General features: G+C 41.6%; 1 protein-coding gene across 11 annotated transcripts in view; it reads left to right on the top strand.

Moving 5' to 3' along the window:
• Positions 1 to 24,714, top strand: part of MBNL2 (muscleblind like splicing regulator 2) — a 112,380-nt gene extending 87,666 nt beyond the window's left edge. For 6 of the 11 annotated variants that reach the window (XM_069802441.1, XM_069802450.1, XM_069802443.1 and 3 more), the window contains 5 exons: positions 789 to 842; positions 1,487 to 1,640; positions 4,979 to 5,014; positions 6,437 to 6,531; positions 21,752 to 24,714. In XM_069802441.1, coding sequence (XP_069658542.1) covers positions 789 to 842; positions 1,487 to 1,640; positions 4,979 to 5,014; positions 6,437 to 6,531; positions 21,752 to 21,766 — 354 coding nt within the window. In that variant the 3' untranslated portion in view covers positions 21,767 to 24,714. The remainder of the gene's footprint in view (positions 1 to 788; positions 843 to 1,486; positions 1,641 to 4,978; positions 5,015 to 6,436; positions 6,532 to 21,751) is intronic. The other 5 variants (XM_069802445.1, XM_069802446.1, XM_069802444.1 and 2 more) reach the window with 5 other exon arrangements.
• The last annotated feature ends 785 nt before the right edge of the window (positions 24,715 to 25,499 follow it).

Below are 25,499 nucleotides of genomic sequence, written 5' to 3'. Positions count from 1 at the left end.
ACTGAAGGTTGTAGGAAAATCTAGAAAATGTTTTAAATTCTGAAAGACTTTTTTCCCTCTCAATGTAATGTGGTAAGTTACAAGGAGAAAAAAATTCTACAAAAATGACCCAGCTGTAGGGGGAAAAATAAAAGGAATTAATGATAAGTTAGTGTAACTAGACCTATTATTTATTCTGCTTTGTATTGAAAAAGAGGAACCTCTCATTTTGAACCCCAAATCTATTGAATGATGCACTTCTCTTAATTAAAAGACCCTCACTTTGCAAGCACTGATATTAATAGCATTTGTAATGCATTACAACTTTCACTAGTGCTTTGTATTTGAAAATGCAGCCTTCCAAATTGATGTTTCCGCTTTAAAATGTGACTTAACTAACTTATCAGGAATTCTTATAGGCGTATCCTTAAACTTTCTGCATCTCTGTGAAGTGTTTATACGATGCTTAATAGTGTCTGCAAGCTGCTGTTTTACTCAACTTTCCTGAATTTCAAACATCTATATTTTACTCTCTTATATGCTTTTAACTAAGGTATAGTAGATGCATTTTTGCTTCGGTACTAATTCGAAATGTAATATTCATTTCTTTAGAAGACATTTTTGTTGTTGTGCATGCCTAGTGTTTTGTATGTTGTATATTGCATTCAGAATATTTTTTTCCTTCTCACCTATCCACAAATGCAATGCCGTTCCCATGATGCACCTCTGCTTGCTGTTTACCTGTATGTTAATTCGCTTGAATCCCATTGGCCCACTGCCATCATGTGCTCGCTGCCTGTTATTAAAAGACTCAGTCGACTGCCAAAGCAATGAAGCGACCTCTCGAAGCAACTGTAGACCTGGTACTTTGACCTTTCACCTTTTGCTTTGCATGTAGCTTTTTTTTTTTTTTTCAGAGAAGCAACTAATGAAATTTGTATCGCTTTACTTTTGAACATCAACCGGAAATGATTTCACATACTCGTTAATTTACCAGAAACTCTATTTATCCATCTCATTCTCATACGTAATAAATGCAGACGATTTAGTTTGGTTCCTAACATGGTTTCATTTTTTAAATATCCTCTCATGAGAAGTCGAATTGAGATAAAACTGCTTCTGTAATTGAAAACGCTTAACATAATCCATTAATCTGTATAATAATAGGAAACGATATTTAAATTGAAAAAAGAAAATACTTGGCAATGAAACACAAGTGGTTTTTTCTCCCTATAATATTTGAAAACCTACTTAAAGGCAATGCCATTTTCGTTGCTTTAAAGGCCTTTCTTTTCAGTAGTTGTGCTGCTACAGTTTTAGGTTAATAGTACCATGCTTTTGCTATCAATAACAAAATTTCACTCATTTTACATTGCTGTGCTTTGAGTTAATATGCATGGCAGGCATCTTTAGCCGCTTTAAAAAATAATAAGTTTTTGTATTTATGTATATGTTACGGACAACGTCTTAAAAATGACGCCATTTTAACTAACTTATTTATTTACAGGCCTTTCCTCCCGGTGTTCTTCACCCTTTACCAAAGAGACAAGCACTTGAAAAAAGCAATGGTGCCAGTGCCGTTTTCAATCCCAGTGTCTTGCACTATCAACAGGCTCTTGCCAATGCTCAGTTGCAGCAGCATGCAGCGTTTATCCCAACAGGTATGTTGTACCCACGCTGAACTGATTTTGTGTTCCTTAGGTAGCCTCCGTGTCAGGCAGTTGCACTTAACAGAAGGTTTTATTACGCTCCCTGCCCTACTTGAGGTGAAGTCTGCACAGATATTTACACGTTATTTTAATTCTTCCTGCGAAAGTACGAGAATTCAAGCAGAAATTTCAGTGTGCCGTTAGGCTGCTTTTCACATTCATAGCCTCGTTCATCATTGTCCGGAGTTTGCCCCTTTTTTTCCCTACCTCAAATTGGCTGTATTTTGACTTTTATCTGCCAGCGCTCTCCTAGGAGACGAGAGGGCAAAGTTCCGCTAACAAAAATGCTGGGAAAAGCGTCGCCCTTCAGCGATGCCACGGGAAGCGTGCCGTGGCCGAGGCGCATCCTCCCGCTCCCTCGGCCGTGGGGATCACCCCCGCCGCGCACGAGTGGGGCGAGGAGGGGAGCTCCGGCCATAACCTTCCCGTCGGTACCTCTGCGGGAGCGCTGGGAAAACACATCGCTCCCCGCAGCTGCGCTCATGGGGCTTCGAGGCATCGGGCGCCTCGTCGTGGTTTTCGTTTTGGAACGCCACCGGAACTTTTCCTAGCATTTGCGGCTAATAGCTGGGGTTATAATTCTTCGTAGGGGTGATCCGAAGACAAGGGAACGCGATTTGCATTTCAGTGCTTGGAACTCTGTGCAAAACAGAGAGCGTTGAGAGATGGCTCGAACTGCACCGTGGCTGGTGGCTGGGCTTCTCTTTAACGCTGCGAGAGAAAGAATGTGCTAGGTGCTCGTGTAAACCATAACAACGTAACCCTCTAAATTAGGTCAGTCGCCCCTACTCCAAACTTCCCAAAGGTAAATATCCTGCCTAATGAATTCTGTGATTTCATTTGTAATTAACAAATTACGTATTTTAGTATCAGAATGTTATTGAGTGTGAGCTTCCAGAATCGTTTAAAACGACGTGTTTGCGAATGCGCTTGACATTTCAGCGATGTTATTTTAGTTTATAGAAATAATGTCGGTTAAACAAGGAATGAAACGCAACACACGATGATTTCCCAATCTATCAGCATTCCCATATGTTTTTAAAGATAAAAACAAACACAGATGGCTTTGACTTCATGGAATTTTGCTATAAGGCCTGAGTAACAACCTTGGAGCCTGCCCCTGTATTTATAATAGTAAGTTATAGCATGCCGTATTTTTAGCACATTGGAGCACCAGAATATCTGTGGCAGAAAACATGCTGACGTTTATGGGAGTGTTTGAAAAAAAAAAAAAAAATTGTGAGACTGCCTATTGGGACGTGAATGGAAGACTGCCCTGTGCTTACGAACATACAGAAATTTCCACAAATTTATTTTACATTGTAACCCTGAGAATTTGCAGTATGATATGCATTGTTCCTTCCCTTAAGCACTGCCTTTCAGGGCTTACCGCTATTATTTGCAATTGCTAAGGATTTTAAATTAACTATGGAAAACACAGTAGTTTAAACCTGTTTCAGTGAAATAGCATTTGGATATTTTCCAGACTTTTGGAGTGCTCATGCTTCCTTAAGTAGCTCATTCTTGGTGCTTTTTATTGTCCATCCCTCTTTTCAACTAATGGTTGTAATTATAGTTTTATCTTACAAATTTCTGATGGTAGGAAGGGTGGATCTTAGAACCAAACCTTAAGGGCCAGGCTGTTGGCAAGCCCCAAAACAAGTGCATGAAAAAAGAAGAAATAAAGGGGTAACATAGCAGATGGAGCCCAAGCCCAGAGCAGAAAACCTTTCTCAAAGTGCTGAACCTCTTGCTCTTTGCGAACGTCATCAGCACCTAGAAAGGATGTTAGAGAGAGGAGTGGGGTGTGGGAGGAGGTTAGGAAAGGGAAACCCCCTCTATGTGAGTGGGTGTCACGAGCTTTTCGTTAAAGATGCTATGTCTGATAATCCCACGTTTCCTGGGAAGGCTGGATTTGGTGGGTGTAAGGGCTGTCATGCCACCCAGGTCTGAGGAGCAATGCATGACATTATGTGTTGGATTTTCAATGATTATGTGATATTTTCTGAACTGGTATAATTTTCAAATGTGTTCCTTGTGTGTGTGTGTGTGTGTTAAGTTAAGTTAAAATTATAGACAAGTTTTGCTGCTGGAATATATATAAAACTTAATTGTTTTATATAACTTCTCTGCTTTCTTAACCACTTGCTCCCCTAACAAAAAGTGTGGGGCTTGACTTAGCATGGCTTACCTCCAAAGTTCTGCACTTTGTTTGTTTTACATCAGTTTGATTGCTTTGTCACCTTCTCCTTATTGTTTGGTGAATGATCTTAAAAACAACAGATCTTTTCTCTCTTCCCATTGCTGTTTGTGAGTGTTTCTGTAGCCTCTAGAGGAGGAACTTTGTGTATTCTCTGGGGACTGTTCTTGGGTAAGGTCATTCATAGTTACACTGCTACTGTGATGGTCCGATAAGGGGCTGCGGTAGTAACGAAGCAGAAATACAGGAACCATATTTGACTTTGTATCAAATATGCATGTACCTGGGACTAGTCTCCTTACCTGTTCACCTTCACCAGCTTGCTATATGCAATTTTCTACTGAAAATACACTGGTTTGTTTTCTTTTTTTTTTTTTTTTTAATTTGGTCTTCCCAGAAAGGTTAAAGGTGGACTAGGCACCAAAACTAAACTGCATGGCAGGCGAGCAGTCCTTCAGAGCATCTTTGAGGTACACTAGGAGCCTTTTGCTGGAACGTTACACGCTTTCAGGTGTTTAGCTTGGGGAATTGTCACAGTAGTGTTTTCTTCAGTCAGAAGCACCTCTCCACCTCTGGTGTTGTATTAAGAACAAGTACATTAACATCAAACGCAAATTTGGCAAAGCCCCTGCAGAACAATATCAGCTAATTCCTTTTTAACTTCTTTCTCTGCTGCATATCAAAGAGTTGGTGAATGTTGATCCGTGCAACATTGAGCTGTCTGAATTACGCAATGAGTTCTAAAATTCCCCAATAATGTGATATTTAACCAAAGATGTTTCTATAAACAAAAACCTGTTGCTGCAAAAGCACTAAGTGAAAGGATAAAAGTACTAAATAAAAAAGTTTATGAAGTAACTTGTGGATACACAGAAACGTGCCAAAAGTCACACAGTATACTCAGGAGTTTAGTAAGAACATAATCACCTTTTTTGTGTTAAAGCAAAACTATGAATGACCTTACAGTTTCATTTAACTAACTTACTTCTCTGTGGTTATGCTTGAATCTCACTTTGAATGTTAACTCTAAACGGCTAACCTGTTTCTTCCCTTTATCCACTTTTTTCACCTATCATTGCATGACACGCAGGGTCAGTTTTGTGCATGACACCCGCTACCAGTATTGGTAGGTTCCAAATTTCTTTATTGATCTCTTTTTATACTGTATATGATGTATATTCACTTGTTTCAAGAATCCTAGGCAAGATGTAGACACTGACTAGAATGAAAGGTTCGCTTGTCTTTTGGTTGACTTTGCAGAGTGTTTAGATCTGTAGATGAAAGCTGCAGTTTAGATGTGATATCACCTGCTATAACAACTACACTGCAAAAGCATAATACCATGAATTCCAGTCTGCTTTTCAGTTTTCAAAGTTTTATTTCTCTTTATATTTTATAATGTCTAGTACTATAAAATCATAAAATACTGGAAAAAGCCAGCAAATTTCATCAGTGTTTTAAAGTTTCATAGTGGTGTGCCTATTTCTCCTTTTTGCTGTGTGTTAGAAAGTTTTATCAGCGTTTCCCAGAAATGCCTACTTTGATCCACAGAGGTTCTGTTGAAACCCGTAATCTGAATCTCACTCCTCCTTCAAATATATTTGCAGCTTGGAATTAACATTTTGGGCATGCAAAATGGAAGTCCAGTGCAACAGCCTCTAAGATGGAAAAGCAATCTTTCTTTTATTCTATAGCCCTATCCCAGTGATATTTTTTTTTGTGGTACTACTCAGATAAGCAGTTAAAATATCAAGCCTTTAAAACGTCAAGTTAATAATTCTCCTCCCATGAAGATGCTGATTAAAATTCATTCTTAAAATGAGCAAAAGCAGCAACTTCCACAAAATCGACCTTGCTTTTTTGGATCAAACAAAGTAGTATTTAAATCAGGAAAATTATTATCATCCTTCTCCTGACTTTTGCCTCAAAGCAGATGGTGATTTAACTCTGATAAAGTCTAACAGTTATGCAGTGCTAGTGGAAAAAAAATGCATAAACTGGATTATAAAGGAAGCCAGCGAGTATCTGGCTTACTTCAAAATGAAGATACATGAAAATAATTCATTTTTAAATTGTGCTTAAAAATGAAGATAAACGTTTATCAGTTTCCTTCCCAGTGCAAACCACTGTATTTTTATTATTTCTTTTTTAGTAGAATTTTATTTTGGAGTGCTTTATATCAATACTGGGGGAAAACAAATTGCCCATGTAATAATTCTCAGGTTATTTTGGTGGAGACCTCGTTTGCGCAAGTAATCATCTTCTTAGAGATAACACCCATGTTTTCAATGGTCCTTGCTCTTTTTTCTGGGAATCGCCGATTGTGTTGACAACCTTCCTTTAATTGTACTTGTAATAAGCTATTTTCCCTTTTTTTTTATTTCTCCGCCACGCTTTCTCGCTTTGCACTGTGATTGCATGCCATCTGCCGGTTTAACCCATGACGATGGCTTGCCGCTCTTGATATTCACCATGCCAAAAATACCACTTCTCTTACCATAATGCTGCACCCTCCTGTTCATTGCTTCCATGGTTCCCCTCCTGAAAGTACCCATGATGCACAACGCTACGGCCGCCACTGTCTCTGCAGCAACAACTCCTGCAACAAGTGTTCCCTTCGCCGCAACAGCCACAGCAAATCAGGTTTGCTCCTTTTAAAGCTTTCTTTCACAAGATCCCGAACTCTAAATGAGTGCTGAGATTTTTATTTTAATTTTTTTTTTTTAACAAAAAAAATTCTCCCGGAGAATTTTTTTTTTTCTGTGTTTACCCCATCAAATTTTACTTTTATTTTTAAGTCGTTTATAGCAAGTGTTTGTGGGACAGGTTGCACTTATTTAGAGTTAACATTTGTTGCAAATAATGATGTAGCTGTGTTTTGTGTTGCGATGTTTGTACCTAATTATTGTGTAATTAACCCAGCTGGAGTTAGAGTCACCATAGTACTGGACTACTTACAAAAAGTCTATTATTAACTCCTAAGTTCAAGAGGAAGATCATCACAGGTTTCAAACGTTCAGGTGTGTTAATGTAGCCTTCTCCATGCCGTGTGTGGAAGTGACTAATTTGTAAGCATGGAAGCTGTCTAAAATCACAAGCGGGACCAGGCAGCTGAAAAAAGAAAAAAAATAGAGAGAAACAAAATTGAATCTTTCCTGTAAATGCTAGTGATCAAAACAGCACTTGAGATATTTATGACTATGCCTGCTTTATGTTTCAAAGTGTATCTCTAACCTGGGAATTATATTTCCCTAAGGAAGGACGTTGTTACAAAGAACCCCCAGGGTTATTGGCAGAGGCAGGCTAGGAAAGATGATGCTTTCTCCTTTTCTTCTGTGGTTTGTTATGTTAATGGCAGTTTTCATTTTGGTGGGGTTTCCCCCTCCTCCTGTAGGACTTGATTCCCAGGGAAGACGTATCTATTGCAGCTCAGAGCACGTGGCTTTGACTCCTCCACTGGGGCTGTGGAGATTCCCACCCCGATGTGCCCGGCATCCAGGAGAGGAGTTTGCCCAGCAGTTGGGTCGCTCTGGCTTTTCTGTTCCTTTGGGACCATGGTGGGGCACTTCCACCCAAGAGCTGTTTCCCCTCAGGTTTTGAGAAGTCAAACTGAGGAGGAAGCAAGCAGATTTCCTCACCAAGAGAAAGCGAAGGGCTATGTCCCCGTCACCTTTCCTTGTGTTGCTCCTGGCCAGACCAACAAGCTGTTGCAGACCTAGTAGAAACGTTTGCCCATGGATTCATTTCCCACCACCTGCCAAGGAATTACAAAGAGATCAGTGAAAATATTTTGCTTAATAACGTTATACCAGCAGATTTATCTTTTTTTAACTGTCGGTCCAAAACTATTTAAGTATCCCATGGAAAAAAAAACAGAAGTTGCCGCAAGAGTTTATTTATAATAATTTAGGAAAAATATACTACCTCTGAAATACACCCTACTTTCTTAAAGAAACACAAACCAGTCCGTTTTCTATATTTTTTTTGAAAGGCTCGTTTGCCAACATTGTGGTGTTTGTGCTTCTAGTATTTTCACCAAAAGAGGGTTGTCGTTTTGTGCGTTGTTTTCTGAGAGCTAGCTTGTTTTAACGAAAAATATGCTTGGGACGAGGAGGAAACCGCAGCAGACAAATGGTGCATTCCACTGTCCTTCCCAGAACAGTGTCTGCAGCAGAAAATCGTTTGGTGGTATCCAGTGTAGTTTTGTGATCCCGAAGTGGTGACAGAGGGAGTTGAAGATGCCGAGGGACTATGAGAAAACGGGGCGGTTTGGGGAGGGGGTCAGCTGGGGACCCTCTCCAGCACGGGAACACACCCGGGGCAGCCCCACCACCCGCACTCCTGAGCACCAGAGGGGCTGACTGTAGCTGAAGCAGAATAAATACATGTACACCTACAAAAGGACCAGTAAGCAGTCTTTTTTTTTTTTTTTTAGTTAATGGGAATATATGTGTAACTAGTGCCATTGGGGAGACAGAGGTGTGCCTTAATGCGCTTTCACATCTAGCAGGTCAGCAGGGAGAGCCCCTCCTTTCCCACTACTGATTTTATTTGCGTTGGAGGATTAGAGCATTTTAAATATAAGAGGAGTTGTAAAAAGTGTCTGTCTGTATTTATTTAGTTTGCTATATACTTGTGTGTGTGTATACGTAAAACTCCATGCTGAAATTAAAGGGTGGTTTGACACGGGGATGGGTTTCCACTTGTTTAACTTCAGCCATTAGGGTCCTGCCTCTTTCTCTTGCCTGTGGAAGGAGCGTAGGTGCGTAACCAAAGCTCGGCACCGCTGCACGTGGAGGAGATGACTCCCACCCCAGCAGCTTTTCTCGTTGGCTTCTGTAGTGTGTGCCATCACTGTCTTTTTCTTCTCACGCCTGTCTTTGTTTTAGTCATCGCGAATCTTTAAAAGCTGCTGTAGAAAACTGTGTATTTGAAAGTAAGGAAAGTAGTAGTAGCTACTTCTTTTTAAGAGGCAAATCTCTAAGTTTGCTATTCATTTCCAACCTCTTAAGAGTCGGAGACAAAGGTACAACACTGGGAAAGGTCCCATAGTAACTCTGTGGTCCTAAGTCTCAGTATTTCTTTAGCCCAAGAAACACAGAAGAAGCAGGTAATTAACTTGGGTTCATGGTCATAACGTCCTTTGTTTGTGTCCTCTTCTATGGATTTAAACTCTCCTGTGTATTTCAGAAAAGGACTTTTTTATTCCCATGTAGATAAAATTTCCTTTCCTGGTCTGTGCCACACTGCTTTACATATCTGTGGGATACGGTTTCCTCTTTCCAGTGTCTCTACTGCACTTTTTTAATCAACCTGCAGCCTTCAGCCCATCCCATTTTGGCTCCTATGGCTTCTCCTTACAATGCCAGGCATGAAAAGACAATTGGAGCAGGGCTTAATCATTCAGCTCAATATCATTTGGCTTAATATTCTGGCCTGGGGAAAGATTGCTGGACTTCCATGGGTTGAATGTGATGATCCTGGTGTCCTTGAAGCACCAGTGGAAGGAAAAGTCAACATCCCAAAAGTTACAGAGTCTCAGCTGACGGCTAAAAAAACCTAACAACTCTGTTGGGTCCAGTAAATTATTTAGTATGTGCTGTCAGCTTGTATTTTGGAAAAAGATGAACTATGTCTCATGTCTTCTGTATGTCCTTTCTTTCTGCAAATAACATGAGTAACAGCTCAAAATGTGCCTGCATTGACGCGTGCACAGCTGGTCATGCTTGGCCAGCAACTCTGCACCTTGTGTGTTCAATGTATGGCACGAAGCATGTGAGAAGATTGTGTAGGGTTAAGGGCTATACCACAGGACCTCCATGCAGGGTGACACCAGTTAAGAATATATGGAAACTTGGAAGTCTCTTGCTTTTCCTGACTTACAGAAGTTAGGTTTTAAAACGAAAATAATTTTCTGGCAGTGTACTTCAGAGGGGAGAAGAATCGCTTTTGCTCAGTGCAATGAAAACAGGATGCAGCAAAAGTGCTTTAGCAAACCCTGTTTTACAAATCCCGATTAAAAAGTGACTCGGCCAATACAAGAGCTGGTGGCGTTGCCATTTGTTCACTGCGTGTGGACATCTTGTGAGGGGCTGTCCCCACTGACCCTAGCTGCCAGGCTGTGATGAGAGGGTATGGAGGTGGGCACTTCAGCTTGGGATTGCCAGTGAAAGGCAGGTGGACTTCCAAAGGTACGTGAGGAGTCCAGGAGCGTGACGGGTCAGAGGTGAGAGGTCCTTCCCCTTCTCCTCTTCCCCCCTTCACAACTGCTCCAGCCGTTCCACCAGAGCGGGGCTGGAAGCTGCAGCTGCTTAACCTCGCTTCAGGGTTAGATCCTTCATGAACTTAGGTTCAGTCGTCTGGGAATGCTGACAACGTTTTCTTGGAGGTTGGAACCAGCAAAATTCCAAGTAGTGTGAAATGACGGTGAGAAGCAGCGTTAAGGGATGTATACGGAGGGCTTGGTCCTAGCTCCCTCTAGTGCATGCATGTGGGCAGAGGTATGTAAAACATCTTATTTAAAATATTAATATGGTAATTGTGTGTAAATATATACTTCAGAGATCTTTAACAAAGCTTTTAATTACCACTCCTGTAGCTAGTGGACTAGCAGTACTCGACCAAGCAAGGAAACTGTTACCTGCTCAGCTTCACTCAGAGGCAGCCAGAGGATTTCACAGAGGATGATCTATCTTAACGTTATTTTAGAGAGGTGTTATTCTGAATTCTGGGACTGAGTTTTGATTTGGAACAATGCCAACACCTGCTTTGGGGGGCTTTACATTTCTAATTACTAAATGTCTTTAAATTTTCTTCTCACTTCTTTGAATTTCTTCTTACTACTGCTTCATTTACATATATGCATTGGTGAGTCCTACAAGGATTAAAAGGACTCAGCCTGAAATTAAGACACCTAAGTGTTGGTGTCTGAGTGTGGGTGCCTACATGCAAGCTAGCAGTTGAAGTACCCATTGTAGACCGTGAAGGTTATTAGCACAGTCAGATGAAGTCTGGAGAATAGTCTGATTCATCCTTCAAAAGTCACGCAGGGCTTGGTTCAGTTGCCTAAACATGTGTCTACTGACGTTTAAGATTGCCCTAAGATAACCTTGGATGTCTAGGTTATCCGAGACATTTTGACGAGCTTGGTAGATGCAATACAGGACCTACAGACAAATCTGCACACTTCTGAACTGGCAGCTGGATGACGGGCAGGAGACCTTAGCCCAAATGGTCCTACAAGCCTGGTGAGCAAATGACCTGAGCCTGCAGTGGGTGATCACATGAAGGCTCCGTTGGCTTCCTCACTAGGTTGTATCACCCCACTGACTGCGACGGGAGGTTGAGACACCGGGATTTCTGTGTCTTAATCTGTGTCCTCAAGCTCAGTGGGTGCTTCCTTAGTTCTTGGTTATTACAGGGCAATTACCAAATTCCAAATGATTTTAAAGAAAATAGTCTTGCTCACATTACTTCAGTACAGAACAGTACATGGCTTTATTTTCTCTAGCGATGAAAGTGGGCCGAAGACTGACAGTATAAAAATAGCATTACAGAGAATGCTGCTTAAAGATGTTATTTAGTGGCAACATTATTCTACTGGTTATATGACCTTTAACCAAGAAGGAAAAATTAAAAGGCATGTCAGAAAAATGAAATACTCATAGGCCATGTCTGAAAAGAAGCATAAGATCAACAGGCTGTCTCATGCTAAGGCTTGTGATTATCTAGCACAGCTGTCTGAAGTTATGCATCAGTGTTCGCACTAAATTAGGTGGCAATTATGCAGATATTAATTAAGAAATCATTCAGTAGCCTTCAGTTTTGTCAAAATCTGTAAAAATACAATGAAGTGAAAATAAAAATAGTTATGTTACATTTGAGTGCCACGAACAAAAGGACAATTAAAACGTTTGCCCCAGAATTCAAAAAGTAGTTGACATTAACGTAAAATACAAACGTGCCAAATGTTCAACGGGGATTTGAGACTCCGTGCGTGGCAGCTCCCTCGGGAGGGAGCGGAGCCGGGACGTGCAGCAACAGAGCGCTTCTCCTTGCCAAGGCGCCCGCAAAGGCAGCCGCCGCTCCCAAAGGAGGCAGATTCTCCTTAGACCGAAATGTCCTGTGGCACCTACTCGAGCTAATTTCTCCTTCTGCAGAAAGCAGAAGCACCAGTTGCTCCCTCTTGCAAATATTCCTTGGTGTCCTCAAAAAGGGCTTCCTCTCCAGTCTACCCATCTAAGCCCGGGAAGCCGAGGGCTGAACTCAGTGCTGCTGACCAGACTTCTTCTGTCTCACGTTCCCTGTCTTCCTTGTGGAAACCTTCCGGATTTGTAAACGGGGAGAAAAGTAGCAATATACCAAGAAAATTAATTGAAAAATCTGGAAGGTAATAGGAAACGGCCTTTTTTGTTGGTTGAAAGCAAGCTTTTGAGAAGGAAGGTGGGAAGGGGAAACAAATGTTATTTACATCTTTAGTGCCAGAATACAACAATGTTACAAATAAAAGCCTATCCAAAATTCTTGTTAGTGATTTGAAAAGCTTTAGTTGCAGTTTCTAAGGGAATGGAGGAACAGGTAGGAAAGCGCTTCTGCTGTGAATAATAAGTATCTAAACAATTTCTGTGGGGTTTTTTGACTGAAAGTCTTGGTCTAAAAATTCCATAAAGTCCCAAGTTAAATACTGCTGTAGGAAATTCTGTTCTAACAACAGAAAGGGCGATTTGAATCTGACATGAAAAAAATCGAAAAAAGGGGACAGAGGAACAGTTTCTTTTTTCAGACACGTCATCAGAGGGGATGCTTGCAGGGAGCGAGCCCTGAGCAGAACAGTGTTGGGCATCTAGCGAGCCCACGTACGGTGCCACGCTGCTCCACGTAGAGGTGCCGGCGAGCCTTGGCATCTGGGATTGCAGGACTGGGCATCTCGCCTTGTACCTGCACCAGGCTGGAAAAACTAACCTAAACGATCCTTGATCATAAAGAGTCATTTCTCTAGAGAAGGTATTTGAATAGCAACAGCTTGTCACTGTAGGAAAGGCAAACTTAAACCACTTGCTGCCTCTTTCATGCTAGACACCCAAGAATCGCAAACCTCAATTCAGTCAAGTTACCGTGTCTGAAGACACCGAGTTACATATAAGTAGCTGTAACTTTCAGAATTAACAGTTTACAGGCTCAAGAAGTGAGAGTTTCCAATGTTAAAGCCCACAACAAATCTCAAGCAGTGTCAAGAAAAGACCCTTTGAATTGCCTTGAAACAACTGACGTTACAGAAGACATGGCAAAACTTCTTTTTCTTAAACCGTAAGGCAGCAAGGAAGCAGAGCCAAAAGATTACCCTGGGAAATGTAAAGGAACTCTATCTCATGCAAACTTTAACCAAGTCTTTGTTTTACTTTTAGTAACATCTTTTGGTCTCTTAAGATAGCGTGTTGTTTCTGTGTAGATGATGAAGACTTCTGGCAGGCTTGCATACAGAGTTTTAGAAGAAGCGGAAAATCTGTGTTTTGGGGTTTTTTGGGTTTTTTTTAGAAATTCTCCCCTCACACCCCCCTGCCCCTGTAGAGGACTGAAACCTGACTTCCTCCGATAGCCGGCTAGATGGCACTATCACATAATGTGAGCAGTAAGCAAAGGCAAATGCTCTATTTCTTTTATATAACAAAAATCAAGACATATTTCCTTTCCTGTTATAGACAGGTTGAGCTTTCATGTCATTGCAATTAAAAAAATATATTTATGTTTGATATGATAACTTCCTTTTGTGTTCTTGCTTTTAATTATTCAACAAATTATACTTTGACAAGTTGAGTAAAAGTCTTTTGGGGCATATATTTATTATTTAAACATAGGAAAATTTTTCTGAGGTCAGCTCATATTGTAGGCATTTGGGGAAAAATGAGTTTGTTTCATTGTGCTTAGCATGTACGCACAGCTCATGTGAGTCTGGTTTTTTCCGTCATAAAATTTTAACAACACATTGCAGTGCAGAGCAGAGCTGCAGATGTACTTGTTTGGGATTCTGTTCTTTGAAATAATTGCATCTGGACATCCCTAGCCGCTCCAACTGTTTTCCCTTGAATTAAACGAATATCATATTTTTATCTCAGTGTATGATTTATTGCCCACCAGAAATGCCAGTCTTCGGCTTTGAGCGTGCAGGAGGCTGCCCACGTAACAGCAGTGGAAACATCTATTTATTTATTTATTTGTTTGCTTGTTGTACCTGTCGTGACTTTCAGCTTGAGGCAGAGATTTGTTAACTTTGACTGACTTCATTTTTAGCGCAATATTATCTGCAGTGACACACGATAGTATGTATGTCTGTTTATGTGAGAGTATTCAGACAAGAAGAAAATTAAGGAAGCGGTAAGCAGTCAAAAGTCAGGAACATTAAGATTTCCTCAGAGAAGTTGGAAGTATAGTGAGTTTTATAACACTGACGCAAGTGTTGTAAGTGTGGTGTCTGATGAGTAACCTCGATGAACGTAAGTTTGGTACCTTTCCTGGTTTGAGTTTAGTTCTGGGTGTTGCAGTGGACCATCTCTTGCTTGGAAGGGAGTCTGAACTAGAGCGCCAGGTTTTGGGAGAGGAGGGGTTTCAGAGCGTGGTCGCAGCGTAAGCGCTAGCCGTGCTCTGCGTGCAGTGGCCGTGTTTGCCTAAGAGGGATGCCATGCGCGTAGTGGCAGCCTCGTCTTGCATGATTTGGGCATGCATGATGTGTAAGAGGAAAATATAAAGCAGGTTTTGTTAAAAAAAAAAAAAGCTAGGTGAGGACCTAAGAAAATGCAGGGTTGGAGAAGTAACACCCCTACAAGAGGAATATGGGCACTTTCACAGGTAATGCACAACTTGCGCTTGGCCTTTCACTCCTTTGTGCTCTCAGTTCCTCTGCATAAGCCTATTCTGGCGGTTTCTAAAATTCAAGAAGAGAAGGAAAATGACCTGAAAGTAGGAAGCGAAAAACACAGATGATTGCAGTAGCTCAGACCTGCTAAAAGGTAAAATTGAGTGGCTATTCAAAACAATTGCTGTATGATTGCTCCTAAAATACTACAGCAGTGGTTTTCTCATTTCTCTGTAGTCTGTCTGCTGCCTGTGCAATTAGTTAAAAATAGGTTTTGGTAGAATGTATTAGAGTATGTTATGATAAATTTTTAGTACTGCATTATTTATTACTTTAAAGAGGAATAAATAAAGGCGGATGGCTTTCATTTTTAAAACAACTACTCCTGTTTCTTCAGAGTGAGTAAATACCTATTAAGTTGAACTTAAATATTATACATTATTACTTGAGTAAATACCTATTGAAGCTCATAAGCATGCTAAGGAGTTGGCAGCACAAGTGGCTTTGGACTCTCTTTCAGGACCTTGTGAATATTAAATGAGAAGAATGATGCTGTTGAACCCTTGAGCCCTTTGGGATGCAGTAGTTGCCTTGATCTTTTCTTTAGATCATCAGGAAGAGCTGGATCCAGACAAAGTCTTTGTCAGCTTTATGACACCCTGATGGCCAACAGCTTGTGCCTGATGGAATGAAAATGTGCTAGCAGATGTGTCCACATCAGCATGGACATTCCGACCCTCAGCCATTTCCAGAGGCGTATTATCAACATATGGGACAGGCAGAACTGCGCACGCTCAGATTTAGGGAAGAAAAGAGAGGATGGAGCATGGCACCAAAATTACCACGTCAGGGGATGGGCTGTGAGAAAGCCAAGCTAGTAGGACCTCCACCCCTCAGGAAACACCTGATGCCCCCGGTATTAGTCACCGTATGGGCAGGCAACCAAGGAGATCATCTGTGGCCTAGACATCTCACCCTTTGTATGCAAATCAGGGGTCATCTTATCAATGAGCAAAGTAGGCAAATGTATTGGGGAAGCATTGGGTTAATGGAGAAGCAATAAGATAAAAATCCTCCTTCACCCCTGAATTGAGGAGAGGTCCACAGTTAGTGAGAAAAACGAAGCACATATACATTAAATCATAATATGCTGGAAATGAGAATGAGGTTTCTGGCCATGAAGGGAGGAGGAGTAGCAAAGGGAAGAAGCCAGCGACGCAAGGTGGAGCTCCGTGTGTTTGTGAGAAGTGATGAAGTGTTCGGCAGTGGTAGCAGAGGTAACAAATTGCTTTCAGCAGGTCCCTCCAACCCTATTGGTAGTTCCTTCAGGTTTTGTCTGGGGATACGTTTATTCTTTTTTTTTTTCTTTTCAGTGTTTGCAGACGGCCCTGTAGAAAGATGCTAGTCTGACACTAGTTCTACAGGGGTACCAACTGGTGACCGTGAATTTTGAAAGCGGAAAGGGACAAGTGAGGGAGGCAGGCAAACTTACTCGGTAGAGACGAAGAAGGGAGGCTCTTGCAGCCGTGACGAGACCTGCGATGTAGCGCAGACAGTAGGTCAGGAGGGACTTCCAGCGGGGGATTACAGCCGGGGCAGGACCAGGAAAGAGGGCAGGACCACAGCTAAGGTGGGAGAGATGAGGCGTGGGTACCCGAGCATCTTTCCGCCCTGGGCGCTGGGAGTGGGCAGGCGGCTTTTAATGCAAGTGAGAGGTGGAGCCGGCTCAGCTGTTAGCCAGCTGAGGACAGGGGCAAATCCCATCCCTTGGGGGAATGTCGGCGGGAGTCCTGGGGTGGGGGATTGGAAAGCTCAGGTTGGTGCTCCGGGGAGGTGCTGCTGCCGAAGCCGTGGAGAAATAGGAGGTGAAATAGTCCATCTGTAAGGCTGTGTAAAAATTAAGTAAGACCAAGCGCAACTGATGTGATAGTGATTACTCTCAGTAAATGTCTGAATATTTACTCATCCTTTTCCACTTCTGATTAAAAAAAAAAAAAAGACTGTTTCATTTTGAAGAAAAAGAACAAGGTGCATGCCACAGAAGAGCATTCTAAGAGAAAATGAAAAATAAAGAGATGGAGGCATTTCCCAAAGGCATGGAGAAATATAAATAGTCTTGGGTTTCATGTCAAAGGGAAGAAATACTTGGTGTTAGTGTTATTTTTAGAAAACAGGCGAAGTTATGAGACAGCCTGATATGAGTTGGCTGTCTGAAAATATCTGTCGTTTTTAATGTATACCCTAGATGTATCTGACCAGTCTGCTACTCGTGTGAAAAACATTAAAACAGAAAATGTCACTGTGGTAGGATTCATCTGTCCTGACACAGGTGTCTAAAAGTTAAATACCTCAGTGTGAACTATTTGCCACAGACTCTTACATTTGGTGGAGGCGAAAAAAGCATCATGAGTTGATAATCAGTCTCATGCTAAAATAAGTTGCCAGAGGTAGGCTAGTAAGATGTAAAATAGGGTGACCAGCTGAGGTGTACGTGTCTGAAATCATCTGAGATGAATCTTGCCTACAAGAAACTCCTATTACTACATTGCTTTTAAAATGAAAGGCTGAGCGGTCTAAAATGTTTACTGCGTATGAGTTCATGTTTGGAGGGATAAGTGCTTTGCAATGGGGAGGTCAAATATGATCTTAATGCCCCCTTAAAATGTATTAATGCTTATAGAGCAAAGTGTGGTTTGGAGAAATAATTTCAAAACTTTTGAAAGAGAAAAATGTCAGACGTAGATGCAAAGTCATGTTTTCCAGCTGATCCGCTGTGACAGGTCTTTAGTTGAACAAGAGTTCATGTACACTGAATTCATGCAGAATGGTAAATTTTCTGTATTCATCGTTGTATAATAAATCTGGGACTGGAAACAGAATTTGACACAGAGAGAATAAAGAAGCTTTATGAGTTGTAGCTTCAAAACAGAAAAACTCAAGCCAAACGGTGTTCTTGAAATTCCTAGTACCCAGTCATGGTTCTAGGTAATTTGGTTAATTCTGTGAACTCTGTCAAGTAAAGCAGTGCACATAGTAACCTGGGTGTCAGTGAAGAGTTCACAAAGGTGGAATTTCCACCTCAATTTAAAAGAGATTCTCAATTTTACTTTTTAAGTCTTGAGACAATAACCGAGCACAGCTGCCTTTGCTGGGTCTGAGGAAATCCCAGGCTGATGTCGATTTGTCTGCTGCGTACCACGCGTTGGTAGTTCGGTGAGAAGCTGAAACCATTGGCAGTAACGTCTCTCTTGGTTGTCATTCCTGTGGATGACGCTGCAGAACGGTATCACCATTAGGAGCAACTCTGGCTGAATTTAGGGATATTCTATGTTGCACGGGGCCCTTAATGACCACTGTGGTCAGTCAGAGGTCCTGAAGGTAAAGGTCTAAAAGAGCCGTGCTCTGATAGAAAAGAGAGACAGTCCTGGCATTTGGGAGCTGAAAATGTCACCTCTAGAGAGCTGGAAAATTTGGAAAAGCAAATGCTTCTTGGCGGTTAGAACGTAGTTTGCAGAAATTTAGGTTCACTGTGTATTACTAATTTCAGTGAGGTCTAGTAACTAACATTGGCACAATTTCAGTGATTTTAGTCTGAAAGGTAGCCAGCTTTCTGGCACTTCAAACGGGTACCAAGGAAGAAGGCAATGGAGAGGGTACCTCTGTCTGTGATTGCCTCCAAAAAACCACCCTTTGCTGTTATTAAATCTTCCGTGCATTACTACCCCAGACTGTAAGTGCCAGGCCATTCTGGTTATGCTAGAAATAGTGTTCGTATTAGATCTCTTACTGCAGCAGCAGCAGGTGTGTGTTCTGGCACGTCTGTATCCACACCTGTGGATCTTACCCACGCAGAGCATGAGAAAGCGCTTTCCCGTGCTTGACCTGTAGACCTTTGTACGTGGGACAATGCACACTCATTGTAGAGTCTTATTTTTCAGGTTTTTTATGCTTATATATACACTACCGTAAAAGCGTCAGTACATTGTATCAAGTTGCTGCGAAGTATAACGATGTAATAGTACCACTGCAAATACGAGAAGTCATATATACGTACACTTGAGATGTAATTCTTCAAACAGTAGTGAACATGAAGGTTGTTGGACCTATGTACAAGTAACGAGGGAGCGCAGACTCTGTCGTAAGTGTTTGCAGGGATGTTCCTTCGTCGGTATGTTCTGCACAGCTGCTCCTTTTTCAGCATGCAGGCCATGGAGCAATTAGCAGCGATGCAGACTTAGATAGCCTCCGTCTTCCATCACAGTTTATTACTTTGTTTGTAGATTAAACAGAAGAGCTTCACAGTGTGTTTTCCATGCAAAGTAGTTCAGCATTTTATGTTTCTCTCTGTCAGACACAGTGAAACAAACAGTTGCAGAAGCTGGTACATGTGTATGTAGCTATGGCAGAGTTGTGATATCTTTTGAGAAATAGGGTGTGAACATATAATTAAAGACTACGGGATATGTTTTGCACTTTGTGGCTAAGGTTAAAAAAAAAAACGTAGCTCCTCAGTTCTGCATCTTCGCACTGGAGAAGCTTGTTCTGAAGGAGAGACTTGAGAGTTTGGGTTTTTTTTTTCCTTAGAAGGACCCCTACGTGTACTAGAAATAGCCGGGGTGCCACATGCCCTAGTTGCGTGCCTGGCACGAGTGGCGGCGCGGCGAGGACGACGTGGTGGGCGCAGTCCGGCTCCGCGGCCGCCGGCAGCGGGAGAAGCGTAAACAGGACGTGCTGGTGCACAAAAGGAAAGCGTTCGCATTGTCTTCGCCTTCCTGAGTTGCGAGAGGAGGGGAAAAACGAGAGGAGAAACAGCAGGAACGGGGCTGGGGCGGTGGAGGTCCTCACCTGGGCTCTGCTGCTCGCCGGAGCGGGACAAAGAAGGGGTCCCTGCTCTTCCACGCCGCCCAGGACCCCTCCATCCTGCCTGGCCGGCGGCAGGGTGACTTGCCCTTGGGTTAGTCGAAGCACTGGGGATAGTCCTACCCTTTTGCCAAGAAGCAGCCTGAGATTAGGCCGCCTGCCTTCTCTGTCGCACGTTTTGGGGGAATTGGGAGCATCAGTCTTGTAGGGCTGTCTGACCTTTTAGGATGTCTCGGCATGAGGGGCAGTGATCCGTCTCCCTGTACGGGGAGAAGAAAGCTACAGGAGAATGCAAGTTTATCCCCTCAAAAGTTGGCAGGCGATGTAGGCAGCTGCAGTGTCTGAAATTCTGGTTTTCTTACACTGAGTAGATTTCAGGTTGTGTCCCATTAAATCAGACCTTAGGAACCCTTAAATACACTTCCGTGATTATGGCTAACGCAGTATAGCTAAAGCTGCTTTATTAATTACATTGACATGTTGGGTTGTAACATGCTAAATATATCAGTGCTGATAATCTCGGTCACTTCTTATTTTCAGCCCAGCTACATTCTTCATATGTACTGTCAAGTCACCGTGCTGTAGATGGACCAGGGTTATCACAGGCAGGGCTTTATAACTTCAGCAAAGGTATTTCTTTGTTATTTCAATAGGAAACAGAAGATAGGCGATAAGCTAACAAACTCACAATGGGTGGAAGTTCATTAAAAATATATGTCCTTGTTGTATGTATGATGTATTTAGATGTTAAGCCCTTTGGAGCAGCAGGTGTTTGTACAGTGTCGTTACAATGGGGCCTCGCGTGTCACCAGATTTTCAGTGCTGATGGTAGTCAAAGGTGACTTTTTGGCACGCTGGCAAGTGAGGTGGGGTCAGGGAGCTGGTCGGTGCATGCAGAGAGCAAGGCAGGTACGGTTGTGAGGTGTGTTAAAATGGGACTGGGCAGGGGACTAGAACAAGCGCCTTCCACGCAGAGGCGAGCGTGTTTCTTTTTGGCAATCTGTATGTCAGAGGTAGTATGTTGCTGAAGTTATTTTCAAAACACTTTTTTTTCTTCTCCTTTTAAAATAAATATTGCATTAAGCAGCAGTCTAGTAATACACAAGTAGGTCAATGTGCTGTCATGACTGTCTTGCATACCACCCAAAAATACAGTTTAAAAATACGTCAAGTGCCAAATTAAGCAGGAAGAACAGGCGATGCACTCTAATTCTTTGACTTGTGCTCAAGTCTGGTGCACAGATTAGCAGTGGCGTGATAAAATATCACACCCCTAGCTTTTGACATCGCTTCCACTGACAGCCATTTCAGGCAGGGGATGGAAATCTGGACTGTTTTCCAATACTGTGAGCAGGTTGAGTCGGTTGCTGGGCACGTGGTGCATTTAACCTTCACCGTATTGGAAGCGCGAGAGTTTGCATCTGTAAAACGGTTGCTTCACCCTCAGTTTGAGACAGCGCGGAGGTAAAGCAGCAAGGTTAGTGAGTAGCTAGGCACGCAGAGGTACCATTATCATCATCCCCCTGGATCTCCTGACATAAGGAAGCGTGAAAAAACCTCTCAAGTTCGCTGACCTGCAGATAATTTTTTTTAGGAAACAAGCAGCTGCTAGAAGCGCATTTAAAAGACGCTTGAGCTTCTTGAAAACACCCAGCCCACTACATCTTTTTGCTTGTTAGTGGCGAGGGGCCCTGCCTCCACCGTTTCCCCTGGTCGTTCCTGATTTTGTGGGAACAGGGTGGGAGCTGGAGCATCGCACCAGGCACCGATGCGCTTTTGAGCTTCCTCGGGAGGTGCGAGGCTGCTTCCCCCTCCGCTGACAGCCCCCCGGGGCGATGAGGGTGCTTACCCCGCCGACGGCCAGGCCCTTCCTTCGTGGCTTCGGTGCCATCTCCGGTATTTTAACACATAAAATACCCCCCCTCTGCATGTTCTCATGCACGTGAGGACGTGTGTGCGGGAGGAAGACCACCAGGTTTGTGAAATGCAAACGCCTCCCGGGGCAGCGTGGGGATATACGGGATGCTGTCCCCTACGGGATGCTGTCCCCTACGAGCTGCACCTGAGCTTAGTTAGTCCAGCGCCGGCCGCCTGGGCAAACTGCTCTCCCCGCGTCACCTAAAAGCGCGATCACGCTTTCCTTTCTCTTAACAGATAATCCTGAAATAGCCGGCAGGAGCGGAACGGAGTGTCACGAAGCCTCCCTGCGGACGGCCAAGCACGGCTACTGTACATACTACCCCGTCTCCTCCTCTCTAGAGTTGCCACAAACTGCATGCTAAGTCAAGAATTTGTTCTTACGGACAAATCACAAACTCGAAAAAGCTAGTGCTGCTATGTCATATATGAATATTAAATATGGTATGCTTACTATACTCCAACCTAAAATAGTTAACTACCTGATACCAGCTGTGATGTTTCAAGACATAAAGGGTAACATTTAGTTTTAAAGATTTTCTAAGCATAGTTTAATTCTTGCAAATATTGTCTTTTCTCCATAACTATACCTAACGGAAATGGTCCAGTTAAGTTAGTCTCATGAGATTCAGTGTTTATGAATCTTTCGAGCTCAGCAATAATTAAGTTGTATTGGCTAAAAACTTATCCCAGTTGCAGGTTTAATTTTCACCCAAACTATGATTGGGGTTTTTCTTCTCGGTTAAAAAAAAAAAAAAAAAAATCTTGGTTTTGCTCCCCTAGAGAGTTGATTCCAAGAGAGAGGAAGTGAAACGCAGCCCAGTGTCCTGCACATCACCCTGCCAATCTGAATATTTTTAGCCAGAAGTCCAAAGTAAAGCACAAATTCTTTAGATGCACATGGTTGGTGTTTGACTTGTATGGAGAAGTTGCATTTGAATCATAGCAGAATAGCAGAAGAAAATTTTAAAATTTTGCACAGTATGAACTTCATACCCCTTTCAATCCCCAAAAGAACAAAGTCTTGAGAATATTATTTTACGAGTATATTTATAATGTTTTTAAAAAAAGACTTTGCAGAAGTGCCTAAATTTTGTCACATCAGACTTGATGAAAGTGAGCCTGATGCCAACCATCAAATCTCACCGGAAGCAAATAATCTTTCAAACTCATAGTCAGGTTACCAAAAAGATCCAAGCTGTTAAGAAGTAAGTTCTAGAAGTGTAAAATCAAACAAACAAACAAAAAAGACCAAACTAACAAAAGACAAGGTGAAAAAGAAGGCTGTAGATGAAGAGATTTGTATGATACTCTTAATTTAATTAAAATTCAGTTGAGTCACTGAAACTTCATAGGTGACTTTAATCTAGACTATTAACTGAACACTAAGAATGTAGAATGAGATTCAGTTTAATAAATCATTACTGTATTTGCATTTTTTTAATTGGATTGTAAGATTGTAACCAGATTAGAGTGGAGAAAAAAATTAGTTCTTTTAATTGTTTTTCTTTAAAAACATATTTTATGTCACAAAAGTATGAAGATATCTTTAATACAATTATATACATGTTATATATACATACATGCATATATATGGATGAAGCAGATTTTAATGTTGTTTACTTTTTTAAATACTTTGTTGATTTACAAGGTAATTATATATGTATAATTAAAATTTCATTTGTTTGATTTGAGATTTGTTTCAAGCACTATTGTACCAAATATTTCATATTTCACATTTTATATGTTGCACATGTATCACATAAATGACATAGTTTTTAAATTATTGTTTAAAAAAACAAGACAGCTGTTATAAGTGGATATTATGTATAATTGTTTGCAGCATAAGTTTTCTATGTGGACATTATTAGTGATTGCAGTATTTTAACTTAACCTCTTCAGATTGATTGTAAACTATTTTAAACTTTGGCAGCACTGCCTGTTCTGAACGACTGAAGGCACTAACCATATAATTATTTGTCTAGGAAATTATTTTCCAGGCTAAATCTTGTTTGTCCGATGTCTAATTACTATCTATTTATATATAAAGCTGGAGATTTGATCATCCGAAAGAAAAAAAAAATCACGATTCGATTGTAAAATTAACATAGTGCTTGTAACGTTGCGTTAGTTTTAATTTGTGGAAAAATAATGTATCTTAACTTGTTACTTAGCAGTTAAGGTATCACCATTATATACTATTAAAACACTAATATTTGTAGACTTTCTCAGTCATTATAACTAGGTAGTTGACACTGCAACTTGCCTATATCTGTCAAAGTTGTTTTTATTTTTTTATAATAGTTAATTTAGGCATTTGGGTAGCTTATTGTATAATACTAAATGGTAAATTATCCATGTTGTTTAAATATTTTATGTAGATAACTCTTCAAGACATTGTTCTGTGTGAACTTTTTATGTTTCGAAATAACTGTTATTCTATGTTTTTTACAATTAATCCAATACTACTATTTTTTGCCCATGGATGACGAAGCTTCAGATACATCAGGTCTTTCATCCAGATAAACTGACAGACAAAAAGAGAAAATGTATTTTTAATAAGAGATCCACTTTCCGACTTTATGACTTTGTAATATTCCTGAAAACTGTACAAGTACAAACCTATGCTAACAGTAAGGAGGCAATTACAGAGATGTGCAAATACGTGTACAACAGATTCTGCATTTTATTTATTTATAAAGTAATTTTATAGACTATTTCAAAATTTGGGAAGATCTAAAACTATTTTTCTGTATAAATATTATTTGCCAAAACTTTGTTTATATTTTAAAAAAGAAAAAAGGTCTAATGAAAATGATTAAATTTTAAATGCTTTGTTTAATTAAAAAAAACCCAACAAATAAACCCCCCTAAAAGAACCATGAGATGGGCCAACACAGAGACAGTGAATACTGTAGCCGAGACATGGTTTCAAGTGACTTGAGATGTCTCAGTGTTTATTTTCTTCAAAGGATACAGCACTTCACCAAAATACCTTTTTGTTTGCCTCTCTCATCCAGCATAATTGACGACGCGTACGATGAATATTTCGGTAACAGTTAAAAGAAACCCCTCCATTCACTCTTTTTCCGCATATAACGACTAGTGGTCTGTTAAATAGCCATTCTATTTCTGTTGTGACGTTAAATTCATTCACCCAATGTACAACCACTGAAATAAAAAGAAGCATTTTAAAATGAGAGCGGAGTCGGGGCGATCCTTTCTTGTGGCGCGGCTCTGGGGAGAGGGGCCTGGGGTAACAAAAACAGCCAAAAGGAAGCGGAGGAGTCTTTAAAAAGTATATGTTTTGTTTTGGTGTTTTGTTTTGTTTTTTCCTTAATTGCGTGTTCAAGTAACAAACCCTTCAGTGCAACCCCCGGGTGCGGGACGCACGCAGCTCTGAGGTTTCTTCACACCATCTTCTCCGATCTGTTTTTTTAAATGCTTTAATGAAAGGAAATAGAATTCCTGCAGGTCCGAGGTCACGAGTGACGTGGAAAACCACCCGGTCAACCAGTCGATTTGGATGCGTCACAAACGTACTGGGGCAGGAGCCCGCCGAGAGCGAGTGTGTGGGATGGAGAGGAGATACGGGGATGACTTGCAGGGAGAGAGAAGGTCCAGAACGTTAGAGGGCTGCGAAGGCATCGTAGAGCAGAAGCAGCAAACAATTCAAATTAAACTAATGCTTCGGGAGCAGAAACCCTCTCTGTTCGCACTTTCTCGTGTTAAACCCTACCCTGGACAGTTGTCAGCTGCCAAGAAGGGTCGGGACGCGTCGATGTTCGTGCCTGGAAGGTGCTTTGTTTCTTGTCAACTTTGGCACTTTCTCGGCAGCGGAGAAGCGCTCGTGGGAGCCATGAGCTTTCGGGAGCCGCACCAAACCCATGATCCTCCTATGCCTCTGCACGGGGCGTACCCCTGTCAGGTCCTGTCAGTGCTTCCAAAACGAAGTGAGATACTTGTAGAGAAGTGGCTTTGGAAA

This window comes from Haliaeetus albicilla, chromosome 15, assembly GCF_947461875.1.
Source record: "Haliaeetus albicilla chromosome 15, bHalAlb1.1, whole genome shotgun sequence".
In the NCBI taxonomy this organism is placed as follows: Eukaryota; Metazoa; Chordata; class Aves; order Accipitriformes; family Accipitridae; genus Haliaeetus; species Haliaeetus albicilla.
The sequence above is the reverse complement of the archived record's forward strand: the minus strand, read 5'-3'. Positions and strand labels throughout refer to the sequence as shown.